This window comes from Psittacula echo (assembly GCF_963264785.1).
Source record: "Psittacula echo genome assembly, chromosome: Z".
In the NCBI taxonomy this organism is placed as follows: domain Eukaryota; kingdom Metazoa; phylum Chordata; class Aves; order Psittaciformes; family Psittacidae; genus Psittacula; species Psittacula echo.
The window spans coordinates 74,947,682-74,971,332 of NC_137742.1; the positions used below are offsets into that span (position 1 = coordinate 74,947,682).

General features: G+C 39.0%; 1 protein-coding gene across 1 annotated transcript in view; it reads left to right on the forward strand.

Annotated features, from left to right (window-relative positions):
* MSH3 (mutS homolog 3) overlaps positions 1 to 23,651 on the forward strand; it is a 124,555-nt gene that overhangs the window by 73,338 nt on the left and 27,566 nt on the right. The window contains exons 15-20 of the mRNA XM_080636996.1: positions 1,395 to 1,563; positions 5,667 to 5,731; positions 7,121 to 7,237; positions 9,392 to 9,499; positions 13,232 to 13,346; positions 16,780 to 16,937. Of these exons, the coding sequence (XP_080493122.1) occupies positions 1,395 to 1,563; positions 5,667 to 5,731; positions 7,121 to 7,237; positions 9,392 to 9,499; positions 13,232 to 13,346; positions 16,780 to 16,937 (732 nt within the window). The remainder of the gene's footprint in view (positions 1 to 1,394; positions 1,564 to 5,666; positions 5,732 to 7,120; positions 7,238 to 9,391; positions 9,500 to 13,231; positions 13,347 to 16,779; positions 16,938 to 23,651) is intronic.

A 23,651-nucleotide genomic window follows, 5' to 3' on the forward strand; every position in this document is an offset into this window, starting at 1 on the left:
CCAGTGACAAGTACAGCAGCATCATTTGAGAGTTCTGAAGGTTTTGAATGGCCTTTGGGTACCCTTGGAACCTGCCTGCTGATTGTGATGGGGATCACCATGTTGGCACACACACAGAGTGTGTTTTACCCACGGCCATTTTGTCTGATCCCAAGAGTTAAGCAGAGTCAGAGGCTTAAACCACAACATGTATTTTAAAGTGACATTTTTACTGTCATTTTATGCAATAACTACATCCATGTAATGCAAAAATCAAAGCACAGCTTACTGTTACCTGGCTGGTCATTGGTTTGTGACCAGCTGTAGTTTCATTCTCAGGCAAAGGGGTATTGGAGCGGGTAGACTATTAGACTTTATATTACTTCCATATTTTATTACTTTCTTTGTTAATTACTTGCTCTCCAAATATTTGATTTCAGGGTAATTACGCAATTAACACGTACAATTTTGTATTTGCTTTCAAATACAAATGTGTTTCCAGTTAACTTAGGGCTGATTTCACTACTTTGTTTGCCTGCTACTTATTAAGTTAAATTTTTGTTATTTTTGGTGACAACCGTCTTTTTAATAATATTTCCGCTTTCCAGTTTTAAACATTTGAATGACATTATGTGTTCGGGTTTCAATCCTGAGCTGAGATAGTGCAGCCAAAACAATTCTGTCATTTTCTGACTCTGAGACTAGAAAAAGAGTCTTTGTTTTGCATGCATTAAAAATGCTCTTCCCTTGAGAAAAGAAGGAAGCTGCTCTGAGAAACTCCTGATGACATTCTGCTTTGATGAAGTCCTATTGGGAGGGACTTCTCAATCCACATGAAAATCTGTCAGTTTGGCTAAATTCTTAATACATTTCAAATCTGTGTTCAGAAATTATCTAAATCTTCGCATTTACTCATGATAAAGATGTTGTCAGCACTTGGCGTGCACCAGGTTGGTACAGCAATTCCATTCCAGAATTAGGATTGAGGCAGAAAGGAATGGTCTGTCGTGTGCTTCCTTTTCTTGCTCTGCTCAACTGATGGAGAACAAACAGAAATCTGCAGAATGCACATCCAGAAACACAAGAAACCTGAGACAGCAATACAAGAATGAGCATGAAGTGATACAGTAGAAAGAAACAGGAACAGATTGGGTTTGAACCATTTGGGGGGTTATCTTGGTGCAGCTTCTTAGAGTTCATATACAAAGTTCCTTTCTATTTATGTAGTGTGTATGACAGCTTTTGGTAAATGATCTGTATTGTGACCCAGTAGCAGAAAAGCTATATTTAGAAAAGAATAAAGCTAGTGTTAAAACAAATGAAAATTAGCAAATGAAAGTATGGACACAACCCATAGAATTAAAAAACTTATCTTTGGTTTTACCATTATTTTATCTTATGCTTCTTATGGATAGGACTGGAGATAAAACCCAATTGTTCAAGGACCTTACAGACTTCCCTGTCATCAGAAAGAAAAAAGACGAGATTCTGGGTGTGCTTTCTAAAATCCAACTGCATCTGCTGGACATTCGTAAACAGATCAAGAACCCGTCTGCAGAATACGTTACAGTTTCTGGTCAAGAGGTAATATGGTATCTATTATGTATGGCAGTGCCCTTCCTTGTCTAAAAAACAGCTTAAAAGTTAGACTTAACTAGAGTTCTCTTCATTTAATGTGATATTCAATGAGGTCATATACTTTAAAAAACATAATTTTTTGTACAACTTCAAAGTACAGTTTTGTGACACTGTCACTTTTTTAAGTGAATTACTTTCGTGATTCAGATAATAAAGCCAGATTATTTCAGTTGAGTTTGGTTCAGTAATGCTTTGCTTTTCTATATATATAGAAACGCTTGCATACTTCCAGGGTTATTTATGTGGCTATTAAGTGCCGAAATATTCTCAGAGAACCAAAAAGCACAGCATTAGGTTAATTTGAAGAATGGTAAAATGATTTGTTATTACTGATTAAGGCTGTAATTTGAAAGATGGGAGAGAAGAGGATCAGTATTAAAGAATGATACTTTTTTTTTTTTACTTTTAGTTCTTAGAAATGGTAGTTGCGGAACAGAGCTTTTGTTTGCCAGATGCTGTGTAAGTGTGGGCAGGCCATGCTCCAGCCAGCTAAGAAGTTCAGTGCAAAAAAATGAAGAGAGATGGCAGATCCTGTCAGATTGGTGGGGGAGCTGAAAGGAGCAGTGAAGTAACACTACTCAGTTTTGGCCTTTGGCAGCTCAGAGTAGGAAGACTGGGGAAAATGCCACTGAAAATTGAGAAAAGAAAGGAGTTAGGGAACTAGGAGTTAGGAACGAGAGTTGGGAATAAAAGCGTAATTGGTAAAGATAAGGAGGGAAGGAACTGGAAGCAGCCCGTTGTCACACTGAGGGCCTAGGCAGGTGGGAAAGACCCAAGAGACATGTCATGGTGCTGACAGGCAATGCTGAAGGTGAGAGAGATAGTCAGAAGGAATGAATTAAAGATAGCAGCATTTGATAAACACCTTAGGTGGGTTATTGGCCTTCTATAGTGGGGCTACGGGAACTGATGGACAGGGGTAGGTCAGTTGATGTCATCTACCTGGACTTGTGCAAAGCGTCTGACAGTGTCCCACACAACATCCTTGTCTCTAATTAGGAGAGACATCAATTTGATAAGTGGACCACTCGGTGGATAAAGAACTGACTGGATGGCCGCACACAACGGATGGTCAATGGCTCAGTGTCCAGCAGGAGACCAGTAACCAGTGGTGTCCCTCAGGGATGGGTGTTGGGACTGGTCTTGTGCAGCATCTTTGTCGGTGACATGGACCATGAATTGAGTGCACCCTCAGGAAGTTTGCCGATGACACCAAGCTGTGTGAATCAGTTCCGCTAGAGGAAAGGGATGCCATCCAGAGGGACCTTGACATGCTTGTGAGGTGGGCTGATGCCAACCTTATGAAGTAACGGGTAATGGGTTCAAACTTAAACAGGGGAAGTTTAGATTGGATATATTGGATCAGATTGGATTATATTGGAGATATTGGATATATTTGCCCAGGGAAGTTGTGAATGCCCCATCGCTGGTGGTGTTCAAGGCCAGGCTGGACGAAGCCTTGGGTGGCATGGTTTAGTGTGAGGTGTCCCTGCCTATGGCAGGGGGTTGGAACTAGATGATCTTAAGGTCCTTTCCAACCCTAAGTATTCTATGATTCTGTGATTTTTGAGGGTGAAGCTGGGAAGAGGAAACGTAGGTAAATTTTTGGGTAGGCTATTAGCATGGATGCTGAAATCCAAAAGCAGAAACATGGAAGAGTGTGTTTGAGTATTGTGTGAGAAAGGGAAGGGCCAGGATTTGAGAGGTATGTCTCAAAGAGACTGCATTAAGAGGTGGGTGATGACATGTATGTGAAGAAAGGAGAAGAGAATAATTGTTCAAAGAGAGAAGAGCATCTGATGAAGTAGACAGATACGAACTGACCAGGAGGGTTTGAGAAACCACCAAACACTATGCACATGTTCATGGGAGGAGAGCTGTGTAATGGGACAGCTCAGAAACCATTGCAGACAGGGAGCTATGTCTTTGGTGTATTCATGAAAGGAGCTGCAGAGCTTAGGGATAGTTGTTACTTAATTAACATCTGGTATGGGTGTTTCAGAGACATCAAATAAAGCAGTAGAGAGGGATGGTTGTGAGGAAAGGAAGGACACTAAAGGAATGGAAGTAATGGAAAGGGGATTGTATGGGAGTTGCAGGGGAGTCTCCTTGAGTTACACTCTCCTTCAGTTCTGTATGGTGTATTCTCATGTTCTTGTAGCAGTGTGATAGATGTAGTATTCAAACGCTTCCTCACATCAGACTTGGGCAGAAAGCAGGTTTATGGTTTGCTAGTTCTGGAAGCTAGAGAAGCTGCCGGGAAGCTGTCTTATGCATCCCCCTACTCTGAACTGCTGTTCAAGGTACAGGCCTTCTTGGAGAAAAAAAAATAATGGAACTATTTTCTCCTTAATATGTGCCCCCAAAACCATGATTATGAGCACATGGTTAGATTTTCAGAGTCAGCCCAGTTTATTAACTTGCATTTGTTAAGTTCCTGTTGGAGTTCTGATGAAGATCTAGCTGACACATACCTTTTCCAGAATATGAGGTTACACCCCTATCTATCTTATCTTTTGTTTCCAGACCTGTAGTGTAATTCATTAGTGTGCACTGAATAGGACAGAAAGCGGTCTGGATAGCGATAGCATTGCTATTCATTTCAGGCAGGATTTAGAGAGGAATTGCTATATTTGACAAATATTGATTTCTTGTATTACATAAGCAGTGCTTTGGTCCCAGTTTATTTATTACTGCAATTATTTATCTAGTAGGGCTAAGAATGAAAGCAAATGCTTTTGTTGTTTGAAGAAGACTGCAAACTCTCTGCTTGTTTCTTACTAGCCACACAAACAGGCCAGGTGACTGAGCTGGCTATGTTAATTCAGGCTGTTTTTAGGCATCCAGCACAGACACAATTGTCACACTATTTTGTGTCTTCCTTTTGTAAACACTGGATATTTATTTGAGATGAACTTCAGAAAAAGCTGTAATACCAGCACATCAGCAACACCACTAGTGGCTGCAGCAGTTGTCTCATGTTCAGATCTTTGCAGATCTCTGCTTTGCCCATTTTTGGTATTTTTATCTCACATGTATTATGCAATTTCAGGGTTTCTACATTGCAACATATGTTAAAAGTGTCTTATATGAATTAAAAACTAGTGCACTATGTCCTTGCTGGAGTCTTGTGCTCACATTAGAATTACCCCTCTTGTTTGTACTTGGGGGTGATTGCTGGCTGTTCTGGTGAGGTATGAAAGTTTTTATCTAAAACATACTAAATGTAATGGAAAAGCTTTGTCAGCTTTTCTGTGAAGGTGGTCACATTCTGAGTTAATCTTATCTCTGGTAGAAATGTGTTTTCCAGTTGAAATTTTTCATTTGAGAATGCCTCAATTCTTTGACATCCAGGACCTCAGGCTAGTGTTATAAAGATAATGGACGTGAATCATATAAAATACTGCAATCAACACATCATATAAATTACACTACACTGAGCATCTTGCTACTACGGCTGGTTTTCCGTATTCCTTCCCTTCCTGACCGCAAGTTGATACAAACTTGATGGAAAGTACTATTGATGCAGTGCTAGCATTTGAGAGTTTGAGCTCCTGTCTGTGAAATGTAGATGGCTGTGGCTCAGCAGAATCACTGATCCCGAGGCAGGAGGACACATCTCTCTGATAAGGAGTAGCTTTATCAGGTGATCTATAGCATAGAGTCAGTGTAAATGCTAAATTCTCTACAAGCCCCAGTCAGGATCAGGTAAGTAAAACTTACCTACTAGCCTTAGTATGGTTTTGGCTTAGTAAGAAGAAGGTGAGGAGAGCATGTTTGTGGATGGAGGAATAGGAGGGCAGAGATGGGGCAGCAACATGGTAGGGCTCAGGAAGAGGATAGGAGTTGCTTGTTTGTCAGAAAATATTTATGCCGTAGCCATCACTTGTAGGGCAAAAAAAGAACGTTAGCTTCTGGTCTGCTCAGTCAGTTTAGGCTGATTATGGTTTTCTTGTGATGCATGCAGATTTCTTGATGCATGATGATTATGGTTCTGTAGTCTTCCTTACGTCCCATGCTATGTAATACTATATTTCTGTTTATTTTAGTTCATGGTAGAAGTCAAGAATTCCCATAAATCATCTGTGCCGTCTGACTGGGTTATGGTTAGTAGGTATGTAAAATCTCTTGGAAGTTTGTTCTATTTTTATATTAGAAGAGTAGGATTTTAGTATTACAATTAATTACATACATATTCTCATTGCTCCGTGTGTTTGTGGTTTTGGTTTAATTTTTTATTTGAAAAACAGCCAACAAAAATTGTTGTATTAATTTATTGCCGTAGTCAGTTTTGCTTAAACACAAACAAAACCAAACTGAAAAAACAGAATTCTTAAAATGTTTGTTCTTACATGGTATATCCTTGGTGCACTATGTTACTTGCTTAATCTTTCATATACTGTATATGTATATGAAAGTGCGTATGATGGTGCCCAAAATTATGGTCTGAATTCAGTTTTGCCTGTAGCTTGTACATGCAAATCTTTCATAAAATTTTGATCTTACTTTATTCAGAAAGGTGAAGGTAGCTGTGCAAATACCTGTGCATCTCAATATAGCCATTGCATTTAAAATGTCATTTTACATATTCATACAGGCAAGGTTTGCTTGCTATGGTACTTCATGTTGTGTAATCATGATTTTAATAGTTTTGGCTTATTTTCTCGGTAGATGAAACAAAGATAGACTGAATTATGTAGTTGGCTTTTTTTCTTTTCAGTCATTTGTTTTATTATTTAAACAGGTGGAATACCTTAATGTTACAATTTATAGAGTCCATGGATGTGTGGCGTCCAGTGCTGTAGTGTGTGGAGTCCAATATGATAATGCGTAGTGTTCACTCTGCAAGGCCTGGTGTATAATGTGTGAGCACAAACATCTTGCACCAGAAATAGGCATAATCAAAGTGGACCCTGAAATTACTTTCTATCCACTTATGCAAGAATTCAGTATTAAAAGCACATAAATCAGACAGAATGAAGATGATGAAGAGCAAATTACAGCTAGTCTGGATTCTGTAAAATAATGCCTGGGAATGCAGAAGTGACTCCTTAATGAAAATGCATACATAAATAGCAAGTACCCAAAGAGAAACTTACAAGACAGTCTGTATTTACTAAGTTTATTTCAGGCTCATCATGAAGTTTTCCTCTTTAAAGTAAATTTTTTTTTTGATTTCCTTATATATGCAATCACAGAAAAGTCATCCCTTTGTGCAGTGTGTTGCTGAACAAAGTTTTGTGAAATATATAAACTGAAGTAATATATGCTACATTGTGGAAAACATTTCAAGAGCCTTATGAATGGGTAGCGATGCAGTAACTTTATTCACAACAAAGATAATTGGAATCAATACAATTTGATACCACAATAAAAGCCTTTTTTTTTTTTTTCCAAATATTTATTGTCAGAGCTCGCAGAAGACAAACTAGTCCAATTTTGTAGATGGTGTAACTGATTGCTAGTAACTTTTATTTTATATTTGGCTTTTCTCTTTTTCCAGTACAAAAGCTGTCAGCCGTTTCCACTCTCCTTTTATTATAGAAAATTATAGACATCTGAATCAGCTCCGGGAGCAGCTAGTCCTTGACTGTAGTGCTGAATGGCTACGATTTTTAGAGTGAGTTTACAAAATAGAGTCATTTTTTGTCATTGTATTTATTTTTCTAAGATTAACATTTTTCTTTTTCTGTTGTTATAGTGGAAATAAAGCAATAAACATTGATAATTTGATTATATTGCCCACAACAACTTCAAAGAGAGTCAATTAAAATATTATTCTTCACTTTAAAGCATTTGGATGTAAGATATTTGCAGACTGAGTCCTGAGACCAGCAGAGATATCTCTAGATTTTACAATTCTCATGAAAATACACTGTTATATAAAGTGGCTCTCAAAATTTGAAAGCTAATATCACTGCATTAAACACCTGAAAGTAACATTTTGAGTTAAACCAAATCTAGTCATTTTATTATTACAGTACAATGTAATTGAACTGGAAAAAATAATTTAGTATACAAGTTAACCAAATTCACTTTTAATTTTAATTGAAATAGAGTATGGCTTTGCTGTTAAGTGTTCCATTACTTAAAAAACCCAATAAATTAAGTACTGTAGCTTACAGGTTTTGAGTTCAGAATGTTCAAGGTGCCCAAAGGCGGACCCTTGGCTTAGTGTGATTCTTCATACTCCTATATTTTGTATGCTGTCCCTGCCAATTGACTGGGTCTGTTTGATAGAAAGTAATGGGACTGTTACTGTCCCTCATAATGGGCACAGAAGACCTGTTTGTCTCAGATCTGTGTTTTGAAAAAAGTTATTTGGCTATTTAGCCAAAGGATCTTTGAAATGGGAGTTTAAAAAATATTTCTCAAACTTCTGAATACCTTTTAATTTTTCAGGTGTCTGGTTATCAAATATATTTTTTTACTTCCATGAATTACAGACCCACTGAAATTGTCCTTCCTGCCATGAAGTGATATTTGGCTTGCTTTCATTTGTGCTTTTTCCCTCATTGCAAAACCTTAACAAGCTCCTTCTGAAATTGTGTCATGGGACATAACTGATGCCAAGGTTTGCCTCCTAGTAGAAACCTAGCAATTCCTTAAATTTTGTAGAAATTAAAAAACACATTCCAGTTCACCCTTCTCCTGATATGTTGCCTTTGCAATACTGTAAAAATAGTTCTGTTAAATAATTTGTCACTGTATCATCCATGTAAGTTTGAGTAGACCTATTTTAACCTTTCTTCACTTGGAGAACTGCTGCTTTCATGGTCACTTTGCTGTTTTCTGTGGTGTTGTATGATAGAATAATAGAATTGTTTAGGTTGGAAAAGACCTTCAAGATCATCAAATCCGGCTGTTGCCCCAGGACTGTCAAGGCCACCACTAACCCAAGTCACTAAAGGCCTCTTCTACACAGTTTGTGAACACTTCCAGGGATGGTGACTCCACCACTGCCCTGGGCAGCCTGTTCCAATGCCTGAGCACCCTTTCAGGGAAGAAATTGTTCCTAATATCCAGTTTGACTCTCCCCTGGTGCATCTTGAGGCTGTTACCTCTTGTCCTATCCTTTGGTAGTTGGGAGATGAGACCAGCTGTAGGACTTGTGTGTAGGAAAGTGCTCTTGTTCCCCAGCTCTCAATTTTATTTTTTTATTAAAATAATGACTTAATTTTGCCCCCCCCCTACTGGTTTTATGTTCCATGCTGTATCTTTGAGATGATGAGAGGGGAAGAAAAGAAATTCTTGAGGACTAAGTGAATGAACTCTACCGAAAACTGTGTCCTGCTGGTAACGTTGTTATTCTATTGGGGGAAGCAATACCATAGATGGGAAATTAATTCTTGTATTTTCTGCTGTAGATCCTTTATCCTAAAAGTAGGCAACTTATGCGTTCACGCACTTTCAGGTTTTTGCGGGTTTTTGATGAACATAAGGTTGAAGTGAATCAGCAGCTGGGATTCAGTTGCCACTGTGATAAATGACAGCATTTGTATAGACATCATTTAGGCAGCAGGGATCAGCTGCAGACTTGAGATTATGAGATTTAATGAATTCATTTTGTCTGCTTTTTTTGAAGTCCATCTTGATTAAAGATCGTGTCCTCATATTGTAACTTAATACACTGCTGGGAGTTTTGAATTCAGAGTAATTTTAAGAGCATGGGAGCTCTGTGAGAAGGCTGAGCAGGGTATATTCTAACAGTACACTTGTATCTGTATGAAATTATTTTTTTTCTCTTCCATATTTTATCTCTGTTTTGATTTAGCCATTTCAGTGAACATTATCACCCTGTGTCTAAAGCCGTTGGTCACTTAGCAACTGTTGACTGCCTGTTCTCATTGGCCCAGGTGGCTAAACAAGGAGACTACTGCAGGTAATGAATTTTTAATTTTTATGTAGGCTCTTACAGGAAGTTGTTAAATTAAATTTGAATTTTAATAGGTGTACTATGACAAAACACAGTACTAAAATTGTTTACAGTGGATTCAGCTTAATCTAATTTTTGCAAAGCGACAGTTCTGGGCTTCATGCAAATCTGTAAACATTACAGCTCAAATTTGACATCTTATGTTTGTCTGTTGTTTGACCTGACTGTAGTAGGTGATATCTCACATGTACATAAATATATGTTGGACTCTGTGCAGAAATTTTTTCTTCTCTTTCTCAGCAAGGTCTGAATTTATAAAGTCTTTCTAATACCTAAAATTCTAGGTATGTTTCAAGGATGTATTTCAGGTAAATATAGTACAAATAATAAATTATAGGTAAATATAGGAAAATAATAGGTAAATATTAGTACCAGCTTCCAGAGCGGTGATGATGGTTCACCTAGGATCACGTATTTGGCCTGATGAGCTGTGCAACTTACATGTACCCCAGGCACACGAGCCTGGGACTCTGGTGGTGCCAGGGTTGTTCCCCCATTTCTCTGTGAAGGAGAAACACGAACACTCAAGTCCTGCTTCACCAGAGGTTGGTTTAGAGCTGGCTCCTGAGCCTGAACACCCTCCAGCTGGGTCTTCCTCCCACTCAGGAGCCCACATCTCTTGCACCCACACAGAGACAGTCAGTCTCACTGGAGTGCTTTCTTCCATGCAATGAGGTTTCTGTCTTCAGAGGCACTGAATGCTCATTGGGCCAGCCACTGCTTCAGCCTGCTGAGTGCTGGCCTAGAGGGCAGCCCTTACTGTTTCTGAGGTTTACTGTAGACACTCCTGCAAGGGCTGTTGATTTCCAGTCCTCAACCATTCACTCTGTCACACAGTCCACATTGACTCTCTTTTGAAAATGTGTTTTTAAAAAAACCTTCTCAAATATTATCATGGTGGGGCTGTGCTGCAAGTGCTCATACAGCTGCTTTGGGATAACTATGAATTCTTAACATTTGAGACCCATAGAAATACAACAAATCATGTCTTAAGTGTGTGTGGATGCAGGGCATTTAGCTTACGTGTGCTGATCACTTCTGGACTCTTGGGATCTTGTGTGCCTCTGTCAAAATCTCTTTGAAAATAATTGCTTGGTTCTGTATACTCAGATGAGAAAACAAATTGAAATCTGATTTGTTCACTGTGCAGAGTTTTAAGTAATTCACTGAATTTTGAAGAGTGGCTTAGAACCACATACAAACTGGCAAGGAGGAGACTTCTCAGTGAAACTTCAGGGAAGGTGTCAGTAATTCATTTTGGAGGGCTACTGAAGGAAAGATTTTCACAGTAACTAATTTAAGTATTTCAGAGGAATGTTGAGTGCGGATTGTTTCCTGTCACCCTACTTGAGACATATAAACAAGCGGATAAAACTAACACAAGAGGCAATATAGGCCCACTGCTGAACGAGGTGGGTGCCCTGGAGACAGAGGATATAAAGAAGGCAGAGGTGCTGAATGCCTTCTTTGCCTCTGTCTTTACTCCTGCAGACTCTCCCCGGGAGCCCCAAATTCCTGTAGCCCCAGAAGGAGTCAGGATAAAGGAGGAGTTTGCTTTGGTAGATGAGGATTGGGTTAGGGATCAGTTAAGCAATCTGGACATCTATAAATCAATGGGTCCAGATGGAATACACACACGGGTGCTGAGGGAGCTGGTGGAGGTCATTGCTAGGCCACTGTCCATCATCTTTGGTTAAGTCGTGGGAAACAGGAGAGGTGCCTGAGGATTGGAGGATGGCAAATGTCACAGCAGTCTATAAGAAGAGCAAGAAGGAGGACCCGGGTAATTATAGACCGGTCAGCCTTACCTCCATCCCTGGAAAGGTGATGGAACAACTTATTCTTGACACCATCTCTAGACATATGAAGGATGAGGGGGTCATTAAGGGTAGCCAACATGGTTTTACCAAGGGGAAGTCATGTTTGACCAACCTTATAGCCTTCTATGAGGAAGTAACTAGGTGGATGGATGATGGTAGAGCGGTAGATGTGGTTTTTCTTGATTTTCAGTAAGGCATTTTACATAAAGGACTACAAAATGAACATCAGGTCTCCTGAGCAGCAAAGTTAGATACCTAAAGATGATGTAGGTAGTCCAGAGATGATCATCTGGTGTTTGAGAATCTACTCTGCAAGCTGAATTTGCTTAACTTGAAGGGGATACTGTTGGGAAGGTGGTACCTGACTAAAGGACTTGCTATGCATTCCAGAGCAATTTACTTTTATTTTATTCTATTCTAGTCTAGTCTAGTCTAGTCTAGTCTAGTCTAGTCTATTTTTCTGTCTTGTGACGCACGATTGTGTGATTGTAGGAACACAGGGCAGGGGAGAGCTCTTGAATTACTATGGCTGAAGCAATACTTCATGGACCCCTTAGAAGCCAGAACAGGCAGTTAGCAAGATTCATGGCATCCTGAAATCACATCCTGTCTCGCAAATAACTTTGGAGGAGGCTTAAGCAGTTAAAAAAAGGGAAATATTTCCAAAGCTGAGGGCAGAATTATGAAATGGCAAATGGATCACTTAGCTGTCATCTCCCTCTCTTGAAATTAAAGTGGAGAGATACAGGAGGAAGTACTTCTAGGTATGTGCTACTGTTTTCAGACCATCATATTACAGCTTCAACTTACGCATCCAGCAAGTGCAGAGTGAAATTTCCTTTCTTTGTCCCCAAGGCCTAAGACCTTGTTTGTATTGGTTTCCTCTCAGTCATACAACTGCTGGAATTATCTTTATGCTAAAAAAACCCCAAAAGAAATTGTAGTCATAATTCCGTTGAACATGCTGCTTTTGCTTTTTTTATTCTGTGAAGAACATGCAGCTCTTGGAGATGGAGGTTTTCAGACATGGAGATATGTAACAGAATTATACATGTTACATTAGTAGACATGTAGACAAATTTACAGGTAAGGTGGAAGCATTTGAGGCAAAAATTTTTACATGGCTTGGAGATGAGGGAAAAAAAACTATTGATGTGTTTGCATGTTAATTTATAAAAAGGTACTGTCATTTCAGTGTTTCAACTTAGGTAGTAAGCTCTTTTATAGACAGTTGTTTGGTGACTTACTGGGTGTTGCTGTCGGATTACAAGAGCTGTGATGTATATTGAAGGTTTATTGCCTCATCATACCCTAGTCTTTGATTTGTATTGCTTAATGTGTTACCAGTCATAAAACACGTTTGGAAAACTTTCTTTACTCCCGTGCTCCGCTTAGGACTTAATGTAGTAACAAGCTGACCCAGTTCATCAGCAAGGCCATTCTGAGAATATGAAATGTATCTGCAGAAGGTGGCACTTGGCAGAAGTTGGTGCAGTGATGGATCGAAAGCAGACTTATCAGTTTGGGGGTTTTGCTATTGCTAGTTCATTTTGTAATTCTTAATAGTTTTTTTTTAGAATACACATAAACAACTAAAAACATTCCCTAGGCCATGAAAACTGAAGAAAATACTCTAAAGTTTTTTTTTTTCAATCTGCTAATATTCTAATATTTTTTTATACCTGAATGAAACCAAGGAATTATTTAAAAATGCTTGATAGCAATAATTAATTTTTCTCTCTCCACCCACCCCCCAAAATCTGCATCATAGATGAACCTCCTACATGCTTTAGTTACAGTAGTTCTAAATAATCAGTTACAATAAACATTGAAATTAATGTCTCTTCCTTTTTTGCAGACCAACTATGCAGGATAACCAGCAAGAAATAATTATAAAAAATGGGAGGCACCCTGTGATTGATACATTGCTGGGAGAACAGGATCAGTATGTTCCAAATTCCACTAACCTCTCAGTAAGTACTGAGATACCATTTCAACTTCAGATAATTCAAGGGAAGGAATCTGGGATTTGCTTCTTGCCAGGAAGTTAAAAGAAATAATTTATTCACACAACTGTCTGCTTGGTTGCAATTCAGAGAGGGATAGCTAGATGTGTCCACGACTGTTGTGTCACTTTTCTGATACCTTACAGCCAGATGCTCTCTTTACAGCCTTGTTCCATCTCAGTGGCATAAAGAAAAGTGATCTCAAAGTCAGGAAAATGAAAGTTTAAATGGTTATTTAAAAAAACCCAAAACACCACAATTTTTTTAACAGCTTCATCAGAAGGAGTCTGCATTTTGTCATAACTTTATCTCAAACTTGTGGAGTTTTTTAATGTAGAAGATAGCAACAACTTAGAATCATAGAATCAGCTAGTTTGAAAAAGACCCTTAAGATCAAGTCCAACCATTACCCTAGGACTGCCAAGACCACCACTAAACCATATCACTGAGGGCCTCATATACACAGGTAAGTTTTCTAACTTAAGTCTCCGTGTAACATGTTACAGGCTCAGTTTTCCAAATTAATTCTCAGATAGCTCAGATTTTTTTCCAGATATTTATCTACTTTGTAATTTCCTTTCTTTCTGGAAGTATTAATTTAATACAGCATTTCTTGCTCTGACTAAGCAGGTTTGGAGCTCTGACTCTTCACTATATTGTATCAAGTACACACTGTAGCTGCACATTAGTTGTAAGAAGGCTTTCGTATTAATATGTGATAAAGATCCCCCCCTGCAAAGTGTAGCTTGCAGCTTATATGTTACTTTTAAGTCTTCCTCTGACTTATTTTCTGCAATAACCATGTTGCGAAGTAGTAAGACTACTATTTACTTGTATTGTCAGTAGGTCAGAGAAAGTGTGGATGCTGCTTCTTAAAATTTTCTATGCAATGTTACCCGAATTGTATGACATAAATTGCCTAAAATTGCTACAAATATGCAATTACCATATGTAGGAAACACTGCTGTATTTTATTTAACATAATCTGTTTCTGATAAACATATTTTAGTTTGTTTCCTCCTTTTTTCCTCTAAAAAAAAAATAGAATCTGTCTTTTCAGTTACATGTCCTTTTGATATTTTTGTTAAATATTTACATGTCTATATATTTTTTGAAATATTACACATCTGTTCTTAATACATGTAAAAGATAGGCTTGCAACTTAACTGTGAATACATAAATGCCTTTTCATACAGTAAATATAGAAAAGGTATGAAACAGATGTCAGTGAGAAGCATTGCTGTGATCAACACTATTCAGATTTGTGTATCTTATTTCTTAGGAAATATTTTTAAATGCTCTTCTATCCTGCACAATGATACAGCTATTGTGCAATACATCAGGGAATGTTTTCGAAATTATTTGTCAACGCCAAACAAGCGGCAGATGGCACTTACAAAAAATTCAGCACTTCATTCAGTAATCATCATGCACTTTCCCCTCTTAGTCCCATTCTTATGTTGGCTTTCTAAATACTGAATATTACAAAATCAAGTGATCGTGGTAGAATCACTTTTGCCTCTACTGCTGGTTTCAGCTCTCTGTTTTTTGAGAGAGGTGGGTGGGAACTCAGTTTATTAAAATGCCTCTTTTTTTAAACAGATGTCTTTGAATCAGCAGGAAAATGGATCTTTTGTCGTGTTTTCAGCTGAAATGTTGAATATCTAACTTTAGGAAAAGCTTTCTTGCAGTGCTCTGAAATAAACATTCTTCCATTCCCCCTCTCCTCCACAAACATTCATGGATTCATTTATTACTTTTAACTTCAGCCGTAAATTTCAGTAAAATGTTAGCTTATGGTTGCATATGGTTCTAAGGGCAGATGGGCTTTGTGGTCTGATGTTACAGCCTATGTTGTTTTTGAAAGCTGGCTTTGCAAACCAGCCACCAGCCTCACAAGCATGGTTAGAGGGACCCTGGAGGGATACCAAACATGCATGAAATCTGTGGAATCCAGCAGATGAACTCATTCTGGTTTTAAGTATCTATAAATTCTGTTGTGTTGAGCCCAGTGGTAGCCCTGGCAAAGTTTTAGTAGCAGTATTCAAACTATATCTTAGAGACTAAATTGTGGGTTTTGCTCCTGTAGAGTCATATGCATTTTATTACATCCATCCTTTATTTGTGAGAGTGGCATTTTCTGGATTTTTACTTTATTCTGAATTCCACATAGATGGGGTTTCCTTCACAAAAGCTGAACAACTTTTTACCTATAATAAATACTGATTGCATGTATCTTCTGTGTGATCAGGATCATGACATGTGACTTGTCTAAATTTTATTAACCTCCTTGTTAACAAAATGAAAGCTGTATCAAAAAACAGGTCTGTAAAGATTGTGATGTTTAAAGATTGTGATGTTTATTCTGTGAAGATTTTGTTGTTGTTGTTGTCACAATGCTTAATCAGTTCCAAAAATCCTAAGTAGTGTGGCTAACACACAGCTTGTCCTTTCTTCCATGCCCCTCCCATGGGGCAATGGAATATGCTTATTTTTGGTTAGTTCATCAGATTGTTGAATTTCATTGTATGTACCCAGTAGAAAGTAGAAGCTTAATTGCCCAAAGTCCTTGCATAACTTAATTTCCTAGTCTTGAGTTAGGCTATGGGAAAGCTTTATAGATTCATTGATGAGTTTTAATTTTGTATTAGCAGTTGACTTGCACAGAGTTCTATTCTGTAGCTGTAGACAGGTAGCTGTATTGCTGGGAATCTTAGAGCTGAGCTCTCGCATCTGATTTTATTTCCCATAGGATTTCAGTGGTTAGGTGCACTGATCAATCAGAGGTCTAATACAGTCAACTCACAGTATCTGCGTTGCAGTCGAATACTTCCAAACTCGGCAATGTCTTCATTTCTTGTATAGCCAGTCTGTTTAAATGTGCTTATGTTGAACCAAGGCAAGCAATTATGAATGGGTGTAAAACCTAGGTCATATCTTTGTCTGCCAGATCTACCCATTTGGCAGTAAGAACTCTTTAGAGAGGAATCCAGATCACAACCAAATTTGGACAGCACGGGCTATGCTAGAAGCTGATGAGTTTCTCCCTTTCTTCAAAGAAAATGGCACACAGAATTGCTGGAGTGCTTTCTTGGCACCTTGATGGAGAAGGAGAAGGTTCCCCCTCACTGTCCATTTTGCTGAGGAGTAGTAAAAGTTGATGCTTCTGTCTCAGTAGTCTAGAAAGGTCTTGGGAAGATTTATCCACCTGAGACTTCATAATATCTTAAAATGTGAATGTGATGAACTCCAAGAATGAAGCAAGCTGTTCACCTAGAAACAGAATGTTTAATCCTAAGAACTTGTCCTGTATACCTCTAAGCAATGTACACACAACATACTTCCTCATAGAAGCACCAGGTACTGGACAATATATTTGACCACTGTTTTATGTTTCCAGGGAGATGGTGAAAGGGTCATGATAATAACTGGACCTAACATGGGAGGAAAGAGCTCCTATATAAAGCAAGTTGCGTTGATCACAGTCATGGCACAGATTGGTTCTTATGTTCCAGCAGAGGAGGCAACAGTTGGTATTGTGGATGGTATTTTTACCAGGTAATCTTTCAAAACTTGCTGTATGTTTATGAAAACATTAGTGTGACGGGGGGGGTGTGTGTGTGTGTGTATATCAAAGTATAATTTCATTTTTCATCATAGTGCCGCAGACTGGTTTGGGTTGGGAGGGACCTTGAAACTTACCTAGTTCCAGGTTGCTCCAAGTCCCATCCATCTTGGCCTTGAACACTTTTAAGGATGAAATTTTTCATTTATACTTGAAGTTCTCTTTTTAAATACTTGCATTGGTTATTAAGTTTTGATTGTGATTTTCTCATTAGCTATAGTACTTGGTTTTGAATCTTTAAATGATAAAAATGTTAATGTATCTGTCTTGATTAAGATCCAGATATCTAACTTCATCTGCCTGAATGGACATCTCAGCCAAATTTATTCTTCTGGGTTATAGCAAATGATGCTTCTCCTAAAATAAATGCTATCACCTTTAAAAATCTTGTCATAGTTTCTGCTGTGCAGTGCAGTTGTGAATGCTCACAGTATTTGAGACTGAGAATGTGGGCCTGCATATGTTCTCTGCTTACTATCCTTCCTCTACTAGCAGTCTTGACCATACTTTACTCTTTCAAAGAATGAACATGGCAGTTCGTTTCACTCAGTCTCATTTTTAAGGTAGTGAAAAACTCAGTTTTAAGCTCAGTGATTTTTTAAAGTACAGTCGAAACTTTCATATTTTATAATCTCATATTACAAAGAATTATTCATCTGTTTTTTCCCGTTTCTTTATTTGTTAATCAGCAATAGTTCTGTGTTAGTGATGGTATTTTAGATAGCAAATTGCTTACAGTTATAGTCTTCACAACAAATGTGTATGTTTGGTACAATTACCTTTCCTGAAATTCTAGTGATGGCAGTGTGCATGTCAGAGTTAACTTTTAACTCTGAAGAGAATTTGTAATACTGCTCATCTGGGATTGCTTCATCATGTGAAGATGTTGTATTCTTATGCCACACTGTGTCATGATAAAAGTGAACGAAACTCCGCTTTGATGCACTTCAGTGCTAACTGCTAAGCAGTTGAACAAAGTGAAAAACAATTTGTATTACCTTTCCAAAATTAATTTGAGCTGAAAATTCAAAATGTTTATTTTTTTTTCCCTAACCTTGTGTTGAAAATAATTAACTGGTTGATTGGATGAGCATTTCACAAGGAACATGGAGATACAGAAGATTCACTTTACATTAGAGAAAGAAACATTACAGCATTACGAGCAAATTGAAGATTTTTTTGTCTTTGTATGTGTGTTGTAGGTGAACTTAGAGTACTTGTGCTCACATCATCTTAATTTCTAACTATAGGTGCGTAAGTCTGTTACTCTTAAGCTTAATATCCACATCCTCTACTTACATTCTGTTGTCATTGCAGTGTAATTATTTCTGCAGAAAAATGAAAATTACAGTGTGAAAATTTACAAATTAATAGATCTGAGTTCCACCTGTTCCCCAGTATATTTCTCTAATTCCACTTAGGTTTCCTCTAAGTTTCTTTTGCATCTGTTCTGATAAGGTAGTGTGGTTGAAAGTAAAACTTAGGTTTTTAGATTTAAAGCCAAGAAAGCCTAGGCTGTTACTGGCTGTGAGGTTTCAGACTATTTAATTTGGAGCCCCATCAGGTTCTAACACATGGGATTGGTTCCCCACCCATCTAAACTGGTTTTGGAATCTCAGCTGGATATGCCATTCTTCATTCAATGTGAAATATGTCAAACGCCAGATGAATATACTAAAGACTTACCTAAATTCTTGTCATTGTACTGGCGATTAAGAGTAAACTAATTGGCTCAGTGTTAATCAAGAAGAGACTGAAAATGTATTATTGAGGTAGAAGTAGTCATGCATTAATTAAAAGACTAACAGGAGGAAAAAAAGCCCAAAACAAAACAAACAAACCAGAACTCTGAGTTTGTTTATTGTTTTCCTTCAGAAAGCCAGGAATTCAATTTGTAAATTTTTATCAGTGGAACTGCTTGGCTGTGCATCTGTTTAAACTTCTGCCTTCTATATAGTGTGATTTGAGGGAATCAATTGCACTGCTGGGACAGGCATTAGGTATTTGCGATGGTCCACAGAATATTAGATCTTGACCCAGCTGTAGCTTCCATTCCAGTACAGATGTCCAGGAGAATACTTGAATTATGATTTTGCTTCAGCCTGTGGAGTCTGGGGGCTTTCTTTGCCTTTCCTTGCTCTGCATATCCAAGTCATGACATCCACACTCCTCAAATTGTCAGTGCTCATTTCTGTCCTGCTGTCAGTAGCCACAAAGTGGTCTTCAGTAGCCTTTGCCTAACTGCTGCTTCGTTTTCATCATCTCCAAATTGTGAATTTCACCCTCTCTGACTGGAAAAGGAGTAGCTTACCAGGCTCTGCAGCTCAGAGGCTCAAGGTGTACAGAAACTATCCAGGAAGTAGGCCCTTCTGTTTTAGTGCGTTAGGGTTTTGGGAGTTGGGTGGATTTTTGGTTTTGTTTTTGTTTTTTGGTTGGTTTTGTGTATGTGTGTGGTTTTGATTTTTTTTTTTTTTTTAAAGGTTCTGGGAAAGGTCTTAAAAGTATGCAAGTCTGACAGACCAGGTTAACCTGCTGTGATGTTCAGGGTATTTCTTAGCTTTAGGAAGTTATGCTTGTAATAGTTTTCAATTCCTGGTTGGAGGAGAGAAACAATAAATTCAACTGCCACATAGTATGCCCTACTTTGTGTCCTTAATGCTATGTCTGGCTGAACATACATTTCTAAAGCCTCAGCTTTTGCCAAGAACTCTCCTTTGGTACAGAATGAGCTTGAATAGACCAGAGATTTTCTCTTAACTAGCCCCAAGTTTTGCTTTTGTTTTGTTTTCTTCTGTGTTTTGGTTTGGGGGTTGTTTTTGTTTGGTTTGGTTTGTTGTGTTTATGGGTTTTTTTTAATAGGATAACAGCTATGCAGACCTTCTTTCTGCACCGCCACCACAGACACAAGTGTCTTGCTGAAAAATGAGATTATTTTGTTGATAACTTTGGTGTATTTTTAAACCTTTAAAAACATTTCACGAGAAGATGTCAGTTTCCAAGTTATTTTCATCACTGACATGGTATGTTGTTTTCTAGGTGCTGCTATTAGCATAGCATCCCTGCTGTGAGGTATGCTTTACAGGCTGACTCTGTGAAGAGTTCTGTGCATCAGGAGCACCAGCAGTTCTGCTGCTTGCTAAATTTTTCTTTAATATTGGTGCTATGCTGTAGTCTCTTTTTTGTTTGTAGACTGCATCTTCAAAGTGTGAATTTACATAGGCTTAAGAGATTAACATTCATCTAGGATTTGTATCTTGTGTTCTAAAGTAGGGTTTCCATGGAAATTGAAAGGTTGCTACTATAGTTATTCCTTTGGATATATCTAGTATGTATGTATTACAGCTTCTCTCAATTGACTTTAAATACTGCATTATATTAAACATCTTTTAGAAAAGCAAAAGGAATAGTACTTGTATTGCTTACTTCAGTGCAGATGGTACAGTGCAAATAGGAATGATTCACCTTCATTACCTGAGTGTATAGACACAATAGAGTACTAAGGTTACTCCAGACATTTCAGTGGTGTTGATAACTTCATCATAAAGAGGGGAAAGGAGGAGCCTTCCACTGCATAATGCCCCTAAACCTAGATACGATATGGTGGGATGCTGTGTGCAATTATGCAATATGGAGGGAGTGCACAATATTTTGAGGATGCTTTGCTAGTTTATGTTTTTCTCCTTTTTTTGTTTTCTTTTTCCAATAAGGGATAATGTTTTCATGCAGCCTTTGCTTAAAGAATTTAGCTTTGTCAGTGCTGTTATATTTAAGAATTTTAGAAGAGTTTTTGTAAGGTGAGCACCCAGTCTATGTTGACTTTTAGTGGGATTTCAGTGTTTAATTCTCTCATGTTTGAAAATTCCATCCAAGCTTCTCCTTGCAGTAAATGGGTTCAGTTTTTGCATCAAATTTACCTTCAATTTGCATTAGTTCTAACATAGTTATTCAGACTTGGAATGAATATATTGCTTCTCTCTGCATTGCGTAGAAAGGCAAAGCAAGTGTGGAAACACATACATAGAGGAACAAATGGAACAAATTCTGTTGCCTTAATCATGTGTTCAGAAGAGGTGATGTTTAAGCTGCTGAAGAAAGCTGACCTTTAAAGACATCTCACATAAAATATTGATGTAATTTCTTAGCGCTAGTAAACTTCAGCATATTTCCAGTAGGTCACCAATAGCTCCTCATGAGCTAAAAATTGAGCTTCAAAATTGAGCGAGAATTCCCTAACAATTTGAAGGTAAAATATATTCAAATAAAGAAGCTAATTAATCGTTAAAATTACCAAATGCCTTTTATTCAAGACTGTGAAAATCAATTTATTGAAATCACAAGCTACCATGAGAGAGAATACTGTGAAGACCAACTCCTACCAACTGTAGGTGATGGTAAAGAGACAAAGAATTTCCTTCCTAGAGCCCCTACCTTCTTGGATTTCTCTTCTTGTATTGAAATAAAAGCTATTTCACTTATTTCAGTGGTCAGAAGTAAATCTGCACAGATGTGTGGTGACATACATCTTCCAGTGAGGTTTTACACCATCAGCCACATTGGGCATACTATTAAAGGTGGAGCTTCAGTTGTCTGAACTAATACAATGCACTGTGCTTCGATTGCATTTGAAAACTGCCCTTTGCAGGTTATGTCCTGCATGCTTAAATGTTAAAGGAAGAAATAGAAGCATCAATACAATACATGCAGATTATCCTCTCATGCACATTGTCTCTCTCAGAAAGAGTTATCCCACTGTTTACAGATTCTCAGCCTGTCTTTAATCCTCATGATGGCAAAGAAATAGAGTTTGAATTGCCTGAGAAGGTATATTAGGGAAACAGAGGGATGTAGGAGTTTGGCAATACAGGTTAACAGGAGGAGTGGTAGGTTGCCTAACTAAGCAGTCATTTAATCTTTCACTTTACGTAAGACATGCAGTTGCCTGCACTTCAAGGCAGTTGTCTTGATACAGTCTCTGTGCATCACACGATCTGTATTGAGGCATACAGAACCCTGTCCTACATTTTTATCCTTGTGACAGATGCCTTAAATGTATTTTTAACATGGAGGGCACTCCTTATTGCTGAGTCTGTAGTTGGGAAATGGTTCAAACTCCACTGTATATCTGAAGACATCATGAAAACAGATGGTGGTTGCTCACCTTGGCTAGGGAGGGATGGTTTTGTTGTTTGTCGTGGTTTAAGCCCAGGCTGTAAATCAGAACCACGAAGTCCACTTCCCCCCCACCTTTCTTAACTCCCCTTCAGGAGGGACGGGGAGGAGAATCAAAAGAATGCAACTCCCACGGGTTGAGATAAGAACAGTTTAATAACTAAGGTATAACACAAATCACTACTGCTACCACTAATAGTAATAATGATAAAGGAAATAACAAGGAAGAGAATACAACCGCTCACCAACCGGTACCTCGCCCCCACCCCGCAGTGATCCAGCCCTTCCGGGCCTCTCCATTCTACATCCTGGGCATGACGTGCTATGGTATGGAATACCTCTTTGGCTAGTTTGGGTCAGGTGTCCTGTCCCTGCTTCCTCCCACCTTCTCCTCCTCCCTGGCAGAGCATGAGACTCACAAAGTCCTCGGTCAGGGTAAACATTCTGACCCACAACTGAAAACATCAGCTTTATCAGTATTATTCCCAGGTTGAAAGTCAAAACACAGCACTGCACCAGTAGAAAAAATGACTGCTACTGCTAAACCAGGACAGTATCCACCCCTTATTCCATACCATTCACGTCATGCTCAGATCCCACATTTTCAATATACCCTCACTCTCATCTCAGTGCACTCTTATCTTAGTGCACGGACCAATCCCTATAAAGCTGCTGAGTCCATTCGGTCCATGATGGTGGGCTCCATCTCTTGTAACAGTCTTTCAGAGCAGGAGAGGCCCATTGCAAAGTCCACCCCTCGATCATGAGTCCATCTCTATGTTGCATCTCTGCCCTGATGGCCTGAAGTGTCATGGGCCCATCAGGCTTAAAATAATTCACCCTCCCCTGCAGCAGTCTCTGCAACTTGTCGTCGGGGACTCCACACAGCTGCCTTCCATCTCCGACGCTTCCAAAGCACTGGAGGGGCCCAGTGGATTAGATACTCGCCCATACTGTCCCACACACCGTGACACTCATGACTGTCCAGCCTTGGAGAAAACCTCTTGGTCCCCCTATATCGTTGTCTAAACCCAGACAAGACCCAAACCTGACTCTGCTTAACTCTCGCGATCAGACAAAATGGCCGTGGGTAAAACACACTCTGTGTGTGTGCCAACATGATGATCCCCATCACAATTAGCAGGCAGGTCCCAAGGGTACCCAAAGGCCATTCAAAACCTTCAGAACTCTCAAATGATGCTGCTGTACTTGCAGTCTCTCTCACCACCAGCTCCACTTTTTCCGAGTCCAGATCTTCCTCCTCTGCCTTGCTGGAAAGTGCTGTGGGGTCTCCTGCATCCTCCTGCGGCTCAGGCTCACGGGGCTCGGCGGGCTGCTGCTGGGAAATGCTCTCGGCCGCCGCGGGGCTGGGCTCGGCCATGGGGCTCGGCTCCTCCGCCGCCTCCTCCCGCCTCCTTCCCGGCCTCAGGCCCCGCTCCCGCCGCCGCTTGGTCCCCGGGGCCCCTCTCCCGGGCTGC